Source organism: Sapajus apella, unplaced genomic scaffold, assembly GCF_009761245.1.
Source record: "Sapajus apella isolate SASKATOON/1434 unplaced genomic scaffold, GSC_monkey_1.0 scaffold67, whole genome shotgun sequence".
In the NCBI taxonomy this organism is placed as follows: Eukaryota; Metazoa; Chordata; class Mammalia; order Primates; family Cebidae; genus Sapajus; species Sapajus apella.
This window is the reverse complement of record NW_022437007.1, coordinates 8,119,966-8,134,138: the sequence shown is the minus strand read 5'-3', so window position 1 is coordinate 8,134,138 and position 14,173 is coordinate 8,119,966. Positions and strand designations below refer to the sequence as shown.

Sequence of the window (14,173 nt, the reverse complement as noted above, 5' to 3'; positions counted from 1 at the left end):
TATTCCATGGTGTATATGTGCCAGTTAGAATGGTGATCATTAAAAAATCTGGAGACAACAGATGCTGGAGAGGATGTGGAGAAATAGGAATGCTTTTACACTGTTGGTGGGAGTGTAAATTAGTTCAACCATTGTGGAAGACAGTGTGGCGATTCCTCAAGGACCTAGAAATAGAAATTCCATTTGACCCAGCAATCCCATTACTGCGTATATACCCAAAGGATTATAAATCGTTCTACTATAAAGACACATACACACGTATGTTTATTGCTGTACTCTTTACAATGGCAGAGACTCGGAACCAACCCAAATGCCCATCAATGACAGGCTGGATAAAGAAAACTGATTTTACTTTTATTCCTAAACAAAAGTACATTTTTTCTGGAGCTCTACATGAAAATTCATTGCCGCTACAATACAAGAGACTAGACCCCATAGCACACTAGTGTTTTTATAGCTTTAGATGCAATTTTATAGATACAGATATATACGTGTGTGTGTGTGTGTGTGTGTGTGTGTGTGTGTGTTCTTTTTCATGTAGAGCTCCAGAAGTAGTGTACTTTCATTTAGAAATAAAAGTAAAGTCAACAACAATATGCACAGTTGTAGAAATGTCACTGCCCATTGAAAATAAAGCATCCCGTAATGGCTTTTATTATCTACAACATCAAAATATTTCCAGCAGAGGTCTGCCTCCAGGACACCCACCTCAGGCTATGGAGGTACAGATCTATGCTTTTCATAGCAGTTGTATCCAACTTTTTCCCTTGTTTTTATGGTATTCACAAAACTACCAACTACTATAAGAAATTCACCTAAATTTTGTCCATCCCTTTAATGGATAATCCAAAGGCAAATCACACTCTAGTAAGAAAGAGTCATTAGTATGCTTCCATAAAGCAATCCGAAAACACTAATCGTTACTGTGTTTTTCCTATGTTCTTTACTGTACTTTAAACCTGCCTGTCATTAGATCTCAGGTTTAAAGTACAGTAAATCAGAAATGAACACTGCAGGTTTCCCCCTTTTCCCGGACCCATTAAGAAAATTCCAGTAAGAGAAATGAATACTCCTTTCTTCTCATTTGTTCACATCTTACTCACATTTGAAGCAAATGTTTCTTCTTAGCACACTGATTTTAAATGTCATCTGCTACCATAGGAAAATAAATTATAAAGCTTTACTGACTCTCAATTTGCATTTCTAATCACCCTAGACTATGAATATATATATGGCATTATGGGAAACAAGCTGTGATTTATTCCTCAGAAGAAGAAAAAAGATAAATAATTATGACTACTTAAAAGACAGATGTCCTTTTAAATACGCTGCAAAATAACTGCCAGAAACAACAGGAGATTAGTACCACGTAAGCCCAACTTCTGTTGTTAATGGTTTCTGATCTCTGTAGTGACTCAAAGGGCAGGTGCAATGGCCAACTGGGCACACTTAAGCACAGAAGTATATCTCTATCATGCAAACACTGAAATGCTTAAAATAGTATCCACTTGTGAACAAGGATTTCCTAGAATGTAAACAGCATAGCTTCAAAAAATGGCATGGCATCAATATAGTACATTCACCAAGAGAATTCAGTCATTTCAAATGCTGAAATATCACAAAATCTTTCCAGCATTTACATACATGGGATCACAATGAACGTCAGTGGAAAGTGATGCAGATACTCAATGAAAAGTAACCTCATAGGAACTCATTTTCCACACACTTGAGATCTTTTCCTCCTAAAAGTGTTAAACCTGTTTTCTTTGCCTGTGATGTAACAGCTTCGAGGCTTTAATTCAGTGTCCTTGAAGCTGCCTCCCTTCTGTCCCAATTATTGATCCTTTACCCAGTCTCATTCTTCATGCCATCCGTTTTGTGAATGAAGTGTGAGAATAGCTCTTTGTTTACATAAAGAAGGCAACATAGAGTAGTGTGGACACAGGCTCATGAGATGGGAACTGAGGCTGCGCAGCCTGCCCTTCTAACCTGTTCACCACTGCCAAGCATGCCTGATGACTGAAAAACACGCCAGCAACAAGCAGTTATCTGCACACACCAAAGCAGAACTCTGCCACTGCCTGCCTGCCAATAAAGTAACTGAATAGAAAGGGTTTTGATGGAATCTTAAACATGAAGGCTTTTCCTTTTGTTCCGTTTGTTAACTGCCAACCCTGCAGGAAGTACGCGCAGCATCAGGGTCTTTGAATGCGTTAAGTCCAGGACACCTTTCCACACCTTTTCTAGCTTCTCCTCGCTCTCGACATTCTCGATGCTTCTTGTCTCCCACCCAGGATATGCCTCTTCATGCCTCTTTTCTTTTCCTTAGGCTGTTTCCTCAGCCTAGGATCCTTCTCTCCTTTTCCCCTCTCAGACCTGCTTCAAAACACATCACCTCCTCTGTGGGAGATTTTCTCCTTCAACTTCCGTTCTAGACAAAAATAACCACTTAGTAAATCAATAGAGGATATTTGAAGTGAAATAAAGCACTGTGGTCCCATAGCACCTTGAGCACAAAACTAATAGACTGTGAAGTCAAAGGCAGGATCTGCCATCCTCTGACCAAGTTTCTCAAGGGCGGGGGCTGCTGCTGCTGCTTCTGCTCTGCATACGCAGCACCTAGGGCAAAGCTTAGCAAAGAGCAGATGCTCATAAATATTTGCTGAATGAAAACAATGTTCTAATAAGACATTAGACCGTGTAACTTATGGAGGAAGAGGCACGTGGCTCTGAGTCCTGGCTTGGAGTCAGACCAAGGTCCAAATACCTACCAGCTGTGGGACCTTAGCTAAGCTACTTAGCCGGGGAAGCCCTAGTGTTTTTCCTAACATCTCAAGGAGAGTTTAAAAACTGTGTGCTCTCTGCAAACACTGAGGACAATGTGGCACCTCACAGTCACTCCTGGGTAGTCATTATCAAGCAGTGCAATACTAGAAGCTTACTCAGAGTCCTTTAGACCCATCCAACTACCCCCCAAAATGCATGTAAACCTTGCTGCTGCCAGGTCCTTGCTGGCAGTTCTTATTGGTTTATCAGCACATAGTGTACCTAGTAGAAATGTTAATCTACATCCTTGGACTTACCATTAATGACTTGTTCTGTTTGAGAACGTTGATTTCCCTTAAGGAATCAGACCCTTACTTTGCCTCAGCCCTACAAACCCCAGCAACAACCCTATACATACTTCAGTGGACTAAGACATAACCCAATTACTATTCTAAAGGAAAAATGCCAGCTGGGCACACGGCTCATCTCTGTAATCCCAGCACATTCCCACCTCTGTAATCCTGAGGTAGGAGGATCACTTGAGCCTAGGAGTTCCAGACCAGCCTGGGCAACATGGTTAGACCCCATTTCTACAAATAAATACAAATATTAGCAGGGAGTGGTGGCACATGCCTGTAGTCCCAGCTACCTGGGAGGCTGAAAAGGGAACATCACCTGAGCCGGAGGAGGTCGAGGCTACAGTGAGCTATGATCACACCACTGCACTCCAGCCTGGGTGACAGAGTGAAACCCTGTCTCAAAAACAAAACAAATCAAAAAAATATATAAAAGGGTAAAAGCTAAGTACAATAAAATAATCAGAGTTTGAAAATGAAAGAGGAATTAAGCAGAACAGCAAGAGAGCAAATTTAGTGAAGCCAGCCTGGCAAAGAGGCCTGGTGTGGAAACACGGCAAATAACTGCCCAGAGAGGAGTCTACTCAGTCACCAAGGGACAAGAAAGAGTGGCTTAAAGAAGGACACGCATTCTAAGTAGAAATCTGATGATGAATAAAATTAAACTATAGTTAAAATGCATTCCCATAAGGTAAAAGAAAAATTAGCTGATGCTACCAAAAATATCACTTACAGCAACTTGGCTTTAATTATAAATGTAGTTATTATAGTTCCTCTTTATAATTTTATTTCACTTTGTTTTCAAATTTGAGAACTTTGCAAACAAAAAGTTTAAAAATGTAAATTAATAATAATATTATAGGCAAGCCATGAATTTATTTTCTGACAGTCTTGAACTTAAAAAAAAAAAAAACCTTGAACTTCTGAATAGAATATCCATAGAATACAGTGTAAATAAAACTTTGGGTCATTCATTAAATCTACTTCAAAAAATAATAGGTTATACTTTCTAGTGTTCACTAAACATGCTTATTTATTCATTTTTATGGTACTTTTACCATTGAGACATCCTGCTAAATGCTAAAATTATTACCAAAAGTTTTCCTTGTGGAACTGAGCATGCCAATGTCAGCCATATTCTTCATAACTATCATTGAATAAAGCGAAATATTAAGATAAGCATCATTCATCTATATACCTGCTTAAAGTACAGTTCTAACATAATGGTAACCATTATAAAGGTAGTATTTCCAGTTACTTGCCAATGTTCAGATGCCTACACAAACAGAAGTATCACCATATATATATATATATATATATATGTGTGTATATATATATATATATATATGTATATATATATGTGTATATATATATACACACATATGTATATATATACACGTACATATGTATATATTAGCTGATCCATTTGATTAATGTAATTATCATGAGATTATTTTCCTTATTGTTCCTGTAAATATTTCAGAAGAAATAAATTCCTACATTATCTTCCAATCTGAAAAGCATGCAATCCACTAACATAATAAAGAAATGCTTTTGTAAAAAGTATCTGAATTTTGAAACCAGGATTCCATTTGCCTAATTGGTTCTCACATAAAGAAAAATACATCACCATGTTAGCAGTTTAATAGTGGCTCTCGAGTGACCTTGACAAGGTAAAGTCTGCTCTCCAGGCCTCAATCTGCACATCAGTGAGGATAAGCTTCTGGGATCTTTCCAGCGCTAACATTCCTCCTACCACACATGTTGCTAAGTTCTGTGCAAGTTATCCTTGAGCCACAGGCAACATGGAAAGCCCACAGATTCTGGGGGCTTGTCATCTATGCCACATTTTCAAGAGCCCTTGGTCTGTATCACACCACAGTCCCCATCTTCAGAAAATACAAGGCTATGCACAGCAATTATACTTTTGAAAGAGTAACCAGTTCTTGGAAACCTATCCATTTGCCTGGTACCTGCTCACTTGGTAACATGTATCTTTACCAAGAGTAAAATGTGGTACTCTGATAGGCACAACCCAACACTACCAATACATGAACAAGCTTCTCTTCCTATTTAAGAAGTCAAATAGTGCGCAAGTTTCAAGTCCAAAAAGATATCTTAAAGATGGCCTGTTGTTAGGGTTAACAGCATAGTCTGTCTTTAATAAGACACTAACTACATCCATAACCTTTCAACAGATATTCACCGGGCATGCTCTCTGCCATACCTGTCTCAGATGCTGGAGGTCCTATAGGAAGCATTTCAAACAAGGTCCACGCTCTCAAGGACTTAGATTTTATGGTAGGGTGAGGGATACTGGTAGATAATAAATTAATTAGTTAATAAACAAGAATATCGAGTATTAAGTACCACATAATTAATTAATTAACTATGAGTAGATAGTGAGAGGTGGTTAATTTAGATTAAGTGGTCAGAAAAAAAGATCTCTCTGAGGAAGTGAATCACTTAATCTGGATGATGCGAAGGTGCTGCTCATGCGAGAGCAGCTGGTTAGTGTTAGCCAGAGAGGCAGGGGAACAACTGGGGGTTGCAACTGCATGCCCAGGGTGCCATGTTGCCTTCCCATCTCTCCCCAGGCCATAACCCTTGAGGAGCTAAAACCAAAAGAGCTGCAGGAAGGGGGCTTGAAAGAAGTCATACCCTTTCTTTACTCCAGGTTCTTCAAGTCATGGGTCAGGCCTGAGCTGCCAAGCAGAGAGGAAAAAAGATAGAAGTTTAACCCCAATATGAACCAAATTGTCCACAGCTCAAAGTTTCAAAAGGCTTAACAATCAGTATGGCAGGAACATTGATTGATCCCGACACAGGCCAACAGGGTTACGGAAGTATCTTAGAGGCCGTGAGCAGTACCAGGCATTGGAGTTTCTGCTTCACATCGTTGGTCCATTCACAACTCCTCCCTAGAGGAGTTGCACTAGTCCCTTCCCAACTCACTGAGAATATTTCAACATTTCAACATTTTGGTAATCAGTATGGTAACTAACACTGGTGCATACTAAATAATTATCAAACATTAGATGTCTCCTGAGGTGATACAAAATAAAGGAAGGTTTGGAAAATAAAATCATACCTGGAGGCAGTAGTGGTGAAAAATAATACAACATACAGATTTGTTTACAGCTAATCTTAACTAAAAGGCCAAGAAGCAACAGAGATTGCTTAATAAACAAGTTATACAGAGATTACATAGAGTTACATAGAAAAATCAGAGTAAGTAAATGAAAGGACTTTATGTCTTCTACCATTTTGGTTGATACAAATAGAGAAACCTACAGGAAATATTTCATCAGTCTTGAAAACTTTTTTTTTTTTTTGCTATGAGCATTATGAAGGTCTTGATTCATTGCTACTTATTTAACATATCACCTTCTCATTAGAATTTTTTTTCTCCAGAAGGTGCAAAAGTTTATAGATAAAACTTAGAATCTTACCAGTCTAAAGATTGAAAACCAACATGAAGTAGAAGCTAATACACAGAAGATATTTAAAAAATAACTTTTGGGAACGGCGAAATAAGAGTAGAAAAAGCTAAGATTTCACTGCCCGAGACAGAGCTAGATCTCGTAGAAGAGTGGTAGCACTGGGATGAGTTTAGTGTTGAATCCCATACTCTATTTACAATTATTTAACAAATGATACATTAATCCTTGAGGCTTCCTACAAACCTTTGCACTTTCTAAACACCCTTTATTGGTAAAAGCAAAGTATATCATTCATCCAATATCTGTGATTACAGTTGACATGCAAGAACAATGAGCATATAATAGGGCTTTTTAATCGCCTACTGTGAAAAGACAAAATTCATCATTACACAATGGCACTCTACTCATTCAACTTCCTCAACTATCTCAAACAGCAGAGAACCAGGAGGAAGTTTTTTTCTGTTTTTGGTAAAAAAAAAGCCTTTAAACAACAAAAATAAATGTCACAAAGTTCACGCAATCAAACTTATAGGGAAACTTACAGGAAAGTCCCTTTAGTCTGCAGTTGGAGCCTATTTGCTCTTAGACACTATTCTAAATATTGTGGTTATCTGTTTTTGATAAAATAGAGATTTGAAGCTGCCACCTAAAAACGGTGGTGAGGGGACTGCACACATTTTTTAATTTCCCATTTTTAATTTACATTTTGTTAGATACAGGTGCATTGGCAGTAGGAAGAGAAAGCTGGCACTGACAAAAGAGACGGAAAATCCATGAATGCAAAACACAGGCAAAAGGGCATTACCAGCAAACCAAAGTAAATTGCTCCGCGTGCCACAAAAGCCCCTGAGAAAAAGAACACATACAATAACTGATGTTCATAAGCCCATCCCTAGCGAATCGCGGCATATTCCAAATCTAAATTCAGAATGGTTAAAAAAAATGAGAAAAAATAAGAAGCATGTGCCCGGTCTAGGAGTAAACTAAAATCTCTCACAAACAACACAGGTACAAGAGCCGTTCCTCCACCAACAACTTTGTCACTGACATGTCTTTGCGCTGCAGGCAACAGACAAAATAAGTTTTGTTTTCTTTCTGAATATTTATGACTCCTTCTGCTACAATTCAGATGCACCATTCCAGAACTTAATCATTCCACAATAGATGTTCTCATCTAAAACCAGTGTGCACAAAATATGAATATTCTTCACCATGGTCGAATAGCAAGTATAAAGGCCAGACACCCTCCAAGCAAGTCAATGTTACATTTTACCTCTTTCATCAAGTTAAATCTGAAGACTCTTGTTTTCATATGTGAGACAGGGTCAGAGGTAAGGTTAAAAATTAAGTACAGTACATGAAGTCAACTTATAATATTAGAGGATGGAACTGTACAGTAAAAGTGGCAAGAATTGCAATCCAATGGTAGGTCAAAAACCAGATACCTAACAATAGTGTAAATGACACTAATCCTTCAAAACTAATTTTGAACCACGACCACATGATTCAGCCTAAATCCACGTATGCAGCATTGGCTATAGCAATCAATTTCCAATTCTACCTCCTCTTGGGACACCAAGTTGATATTAAAACTGAACACTGTGAGGGACCTGATTGAGTAAACACCACTGGGGACTTTAGCATACTCAAGAAAATAGAGTATCATGAGGAGGGGTTCTTGGAGACTGGAATGAGCTCCTGGAGTCATAATACATCAATTTGGACATTTCATAGCACTTAGAAGACTTTTCACAAAATGATGCAATGCACCAACTGGGTCAATGGGATCTGGGCCAATGGGATTTTCTACGTGGTATTGTAAAGGAGGGTATGTATTTACAGGATTGTACAACTGTCAAAATTGAGACAGCAGTAGGGCAATCAGCAATCAATCATAATTCAGTATAAGAGCAAAATATTACCTACATAATGGAAAATTTGAAAGTCAAAAAAAAAGTAGTAGTAGTGGTAGTAATGGTAACAGTAGTAGCTCTAGCAAATCTGGTTACATTCCAGGGGAATCTTCTTTAGCACCCACCTGTTATCCTCAAATCTTGAAACTCTCATGTATGAAAAACGACCTGAGCATGTGCAGGAAAATAGCTCTATATTGCCCCCTAGTGCTGGCCAGTGCCACTTCTCCTTGGGCTAAAAACTACGAAGTGAGTAGTTCCTCTATGTCTAGTTACTTCCTGCTGCCATCCTTAACACAGACCATCCCCCAAACATAGGCCAATCCTCTGCCCACAGAATAGGAAACAAGTGGCTATTTTTAGCATCATGCATCTTAGGAATGGAAATGGCCCAGCCTCAGATGGCAACAGAATATGTGTGGCCTGGCTTAATGAACTCATCTCTCCTGAGTGAACCTACTTGGGTAAAGTGGCCCATGACCACATGCTGCCTGACAGCTCTCGGTCCCTTAAAAAGTGACGATAGCATGTGGAGCCGAGGGAGAACTACAAGGAAAGGAACAAGAGAAGCACAGGTTAGCAAAGAGATTCAGGGAGATGCCAAGATAGGCTTGATAAGACAAGGCAATAGGAGAAATGATATGAGACAAGAACAATAAAAAGCAGAAGCCAGGAAGCCAGGAATACTGTGCATTGCTGTCATTATGGAGGACCTTGTCTAGTAAGAAGCAATATTTTGAACGGGACATTTATTTTACATGAGAAAGAACAAAGATTAGTCTGATCTGTTTCCTGCACGGGTACAGCTGGTGCTGTGGCTCCTTTGATCGCTTTCCCTCAGTCCTCTGCAGCTCCTGTGATTAGAGATAGATCCCTAGGCTGCCCTTTGATCAGCAGCTCCAGGAGCCTGCAGGTGCCATGCGCCATCATGTTAGCAAGCTGTAAGAAGCACCCCACTAATATTGGCAGATAAATGTGATACTGTGTCTTGCTGCACAACAACAAATACAAATAATGTCTGCAAAAGTCCCCAGAATCTTTATCTATTTTCATACCCTAGAACTTTCTGTGCTTTCTTAAACATGAACACTTAGAGTATAAAGTCAAAGTTGAAGCCTTGAAACGCGCCAATATGAAAAGGAAAAAAAATCTCTGTGACTTAAAACTATAGGACACCCCATTCGGATTTTGTAGGTATGCCACTTGTGTTCATTTGGCATGGTTAATGAAGTGACAGAATCCTTGCATTCTGAATAGATGATATACAAAGCAGTAAAAACATGTATATTCCTTTTCAAACAACAGTAAGAGGCACCACTTGTAAACAGGGCGTTAAATATTCCAATTTTAGACAGCCTACATTAACATTGTGGTTTCATGTGCAGTATAAAATTTCTATTTACAAAGTATTCTCAAAAATGACTTCATAATGGTAGATGAAGATAAAAAGAGTTTAGAAATTGAATGATGTAAATCATATGGGTTCAGAGGCTAAGCAAATTACACACCCTGAAGCTGCCCTGGCTTTATGAAAGGAGCCTTTCTCCAGTTCTGTGCAATCCCAGCCCAAGGGAACTTGCATCTGAGAGTTTTCCAAACATTTCAGGTACACTTGAAAGCTGAAAGTAATTCTCATTTCCTATGCAGGATTAAGTCGTTTCCAGCACAAACAAAATAGCAGTCATTCACCAACACATGCAAAAACACACCACCAGAACAGTAAGGACTTGAGTACAAAGGCAAGTTTAAAACATATATATATGGGGGGGGGAGGGGAGACAGAGAGAGAGAGAGAGAGAGAACGCAAGAGAAACACATTTTTTAATTCCTCTAAAAACGACCACACAGCCTCTTGGCCTCTATATTTCCTATCTACCTATTGATTAATTGATGACTTCGACCTAGAGTGCTTCAATTAATGCGGCTGATACATTTCCTGACCGACCCTCCTGCCCTCACCCTCCCCAAATCTGAGTAAAGTCAAACATGCCAAGACTCATTCATTTTGGATTCGTTTTTAGAGGCAGTTCTTGAACTTCTAACTCTGCCAATGAGCGAACCTGCAATGTGCATTTGAACTGACGTTCACAATCGCTCCCAGAATGTCCTCACTCCAACTGAGGCTGCAGTGGCACTCACGTTGCCCTCTTGGAGCTTTGTGGCAGCTTCCGAAGTTGCAAACTACACTTAACCTTCAACAGTCCATGCCGACGAACGCAGCGCGCATTTGCGTGGAGAGACCAAAGATACCTTCGCAGTCTAGTGTACATCACACACCAACGCACAATGCCAACGTTCACGCACGCAGCGAGAAGCGAGCAGGGGAGAATGGGGGAAGGACTCACCGTTCTGTTCCTTGTTGCTGGAGAACTGGAATTTACTACTCAGGCTGGATTCCGCCTGAGTCCCCAGTCTCTGGCCGACCAGGGCAGATGTCAGCAGGAGAAGCCCGAGGAGGAGCATTTGGCTGACTGGGGCGAGAGCTCACTCACGGCGGGCACTTGGGAAGCTGCGACTCCCGAGTCTCTTTCACCACCGCCAGGGGAAGGCTGCACTGGGGTGGAAGCGCCGAGCCTGCTCTGGCAGCAGAGAATCGCAGGGTAGTTTCCACATAATCCCATCCAAAACTTTTTCCTAGAGCCCTCTTCTGTGTCTCCAGTTTTTGAAAAGGATCAAAGCAAAACCTGGACCTGAACCAGTTTCCCAAGGTTTAAACAAATCCTGAGCTGTGGCGAAGTGGTGGGGGTGGGGGTGAAGGCGAGGGAGGAATGAGGGGGTGGGGACACGGGGGAGCAGCGAGGAGTCACCAGCAAGTAGCTGGGAGCACCTGTCAGTTCGGGGGACGGGACAGAGGCGAAAACTCAAGGGTCGCGCGCAGCCAGACTGGAAGCAAAGTCTGCGGCGAGCAGCTTCTGATCAATAACAAAGCTGCCAATAGATGCGGCCCTCCGGGCGCCCCGCTCCTCCGCCCCACCCCCTACCCCCGGAGGGGAGGGGGAAGAAACAAGGCGGGGGCGCCGCGGCGGGTCCCAAGGGCCGGGGCGCTGGAGCGGGGTCGGGGGGGCTCCGGGCGGAGGCCGGCCGGGGCGCGGGCGGTGGGAGGCCGCGGGGCTCCCGCTCCCCAGCCCCGCGCGCAGTCGGCGCCGGGTCCCGAGCGCCGCAGCACGGATTCCGGTACCCGGCTTGAGTTTTCCGTGACCAAAGTTCACCTTGTTCGTGCGCGTCCCCCGTTCCTCAAAGCCTGGGGCAATTCGGCCACTCGGCGTCACCGCGGGGCTCCAGTCGTTCCCCGTCCCCTCCCCCACGCCTCGGGCTCCGCGCTGACCTCGGGGCGCGGCGCGGCGTCTCGCACGGGGTGAAGAGGGAAGGCCGGGGCGGCCCGGAGGATCCGGCTTGTGACCTCCCCTTCTCTACCTTCACCCCGCCGGGCGGCAGACGGGGGGTGGGGGCCGTGGGCCGAGCCCGGGCGGAGCGCGCGGCTGGCGGGCGGGGGAGGCTCAGAGGCTCTACCGCGGGCGGCCGAGGCGGGCGGGGGTCGGCGCCTCTGGGAGGGGCAGCCCCGGGCTGCGTCTGCGGGAACGGGCTTGGCCGCCCACTGGCTGTCAACAGGTGCTGCGCAGACAGGGGGTGCTGCGGGGCTCGCTTTGGGAAGACCCCGATAGCCCAAGCGAGGAACGCGGCCAAGGCGGCCCATGCTTTCCTTTCCACGGAACACCCCTAACCCCAAATACAGAGCAGGATGGGTGGTGAAGGGTGCTGCAGAAGCAAGAAGTGGGAAAGAACTTCCTGCAACTCTCCTCCTCCCGCCCCCTGTCGCCTGACTTGTCATTAATTTCCAAGGGGGATCCCCCACTCCCTAAAGTCTTTGCTAGAACCCTTGACCAGAGTTTCAGAACAGAAAAAGAGAAGGGAAACGAATTCAAAGGTTTTCCTCAATTTCCAGCTCCCTAAAGCAGGATGGATAAAGCAAAAGTAAAGCCAGCCAAAATAATAACACTCATTTAACAAGTACTATATTTATTCAATACCTACTGTATCCGGAACTGTTTAGAGGTTGGAGCCATAGCAGTGAAAACAGACAAAAGTCCCTGCTCTTGTGAAGCAGACATAGTAGTTGAGCAGCATTGAGCCAACAGCAAGCTCTTCTGAGAATGGTGTCTAGGGGACTCAGAATGATCCTGCAGCCTTGAACTTTCCGGCAATACAGTCTCTAACACAACTAGGCTGCCCTGAACCCCTAGTGATAGAATTGTTTACATTTACACCAACAACGTTGAACCAAAATCTGTACGTGGTCTGTGTTCAGGCTGAGTTTGAGAGAGAGGCTGGTGCTTTGAGACCTATGTCATGAGGTAGTCTGAAATGAAACAAACAGGCCAAGCAGGGCTTATGGTGGTTCCATGTGTGCTAAATGTGTCTGTGACAGGATCCAACATGCTTTCTTTGTGGAGAAGCAGAAAATCATAGTGAATGTGTTGAAGGCACAAGCAGAGAGTCAGAAAATTGAATTTTAAAATGAAGCTATTTTGAGTAATAATCAAAATGAAAACAGCATATATCAAGCAAGTGCCACGGCAGGCAAATCAGCAGTATCACCCAACTTCTTGTGGAATAAAAAGTCGATGCAAACAATTCAACCATCAAGGACACTTGGGCTGGAAAAGAAAACCAAAATAGCAACGTCGCTAAAACTAAGGAGTGGCATTTGGGCAAGGACATATTCTTAATGGACCAAACCAGGAGCTGATCCTTCCTCAGTGGTCATGAAAACGCCGAGCCCTCTTCCTATACTCAGAAACCGACTGGGGACAACCAACCAGACCTTTCTGCTTGGAATATCCTAGTCCTCTTGTTTTATCTCTTTTGAAAACTTCACCCACCTGTCTCATTCATTGAAAATTTCACCCACCTGGCTCATTCATTCATTCTTATCCCTTTACCACTTCTATCTACAGAGTACTAAATATGCATTAAAGGCAAATGAGGCCTGATCTCTGACTTTAAGGAATGTACAATTTAATGGACACAAGGTTTTTTTATTCAAGAACGGTATTTTATTGGAGTTAGCAGCTCCTCAACACCAGTGTGACTCCATAGTTGCATAATATATTCCAAAAATACTTTGTAAATTTGTGAGGGTGAAAGGATTATTCCCAACTTTAATAACATAATGGGACTTAAATAAAAGACATGCCTTATAAATCCATTATAATATATTAATAATAGAATTCATTATTCTCCAGTTTTTCTAATTTTATAACTTTAGTTTTCAAATCAGCATTTTTCTAAATGAAGTTGTTACATGCCCATATAGTTGAGTTTCCTGACCACCCACATAGATGGTGTGTGTGTGTGTGTGTGTGTGTGTGTGTGTGTGTGTGTGTCTGCAAATGTAATCCATTTGCTCTCAGGAGATTAGAAAGGTGATGACTACTCTTTATTTTGTATCATTTCATATTGGCTAGAATAGTGGCTGGCATAGGGGATAATAAATAAACACTCTTGACTGACTGACAGGTTTCTTTATTGGAGTCACTTATATTCTCCCTGGAATTTCAGCGCGATGGTTGTATTTGAAAAGTTACAGATGATTTAGAATAATAGTCTATCTCTGCCTTTCGCCTCATCCATATTCTACAGATTGATTTGACAATCACCTTATAAATAAAGTCAACCAGGTGTTCCTGAATGACCC

General features: G+C 42.2%; 1 protein-coding gene across 2 annotated transcripts in view; it reads right to left on the bottom strand.

The window, feature by feature from the left end:
* PDGFC (platelet derived growth factor C) overlaps window positions 1–11,896 on the bottom strand; it is a 212,326-nt gene extending 200,430 nt beyond the window's left edge. For both annotated transcript variants that reach the window (XM_032248586.1, XM_032248585.1), the window contains exon 1: window positions 10,824–11,896. Coding sequence is in view for 1 of the 2 variants with exons in the window: in XM_032248585.1 (XP_032104476.1) it covers window positions 10,824–10,941 (118 nt within the window). In the remaining variant the exon portion in view is untranslated. The remainder of the gene's footprint in view (window positions 1–10,823) is intronic.
* Window positions 11,897–14,173: the final 2,277 nt, after the last annotated feature.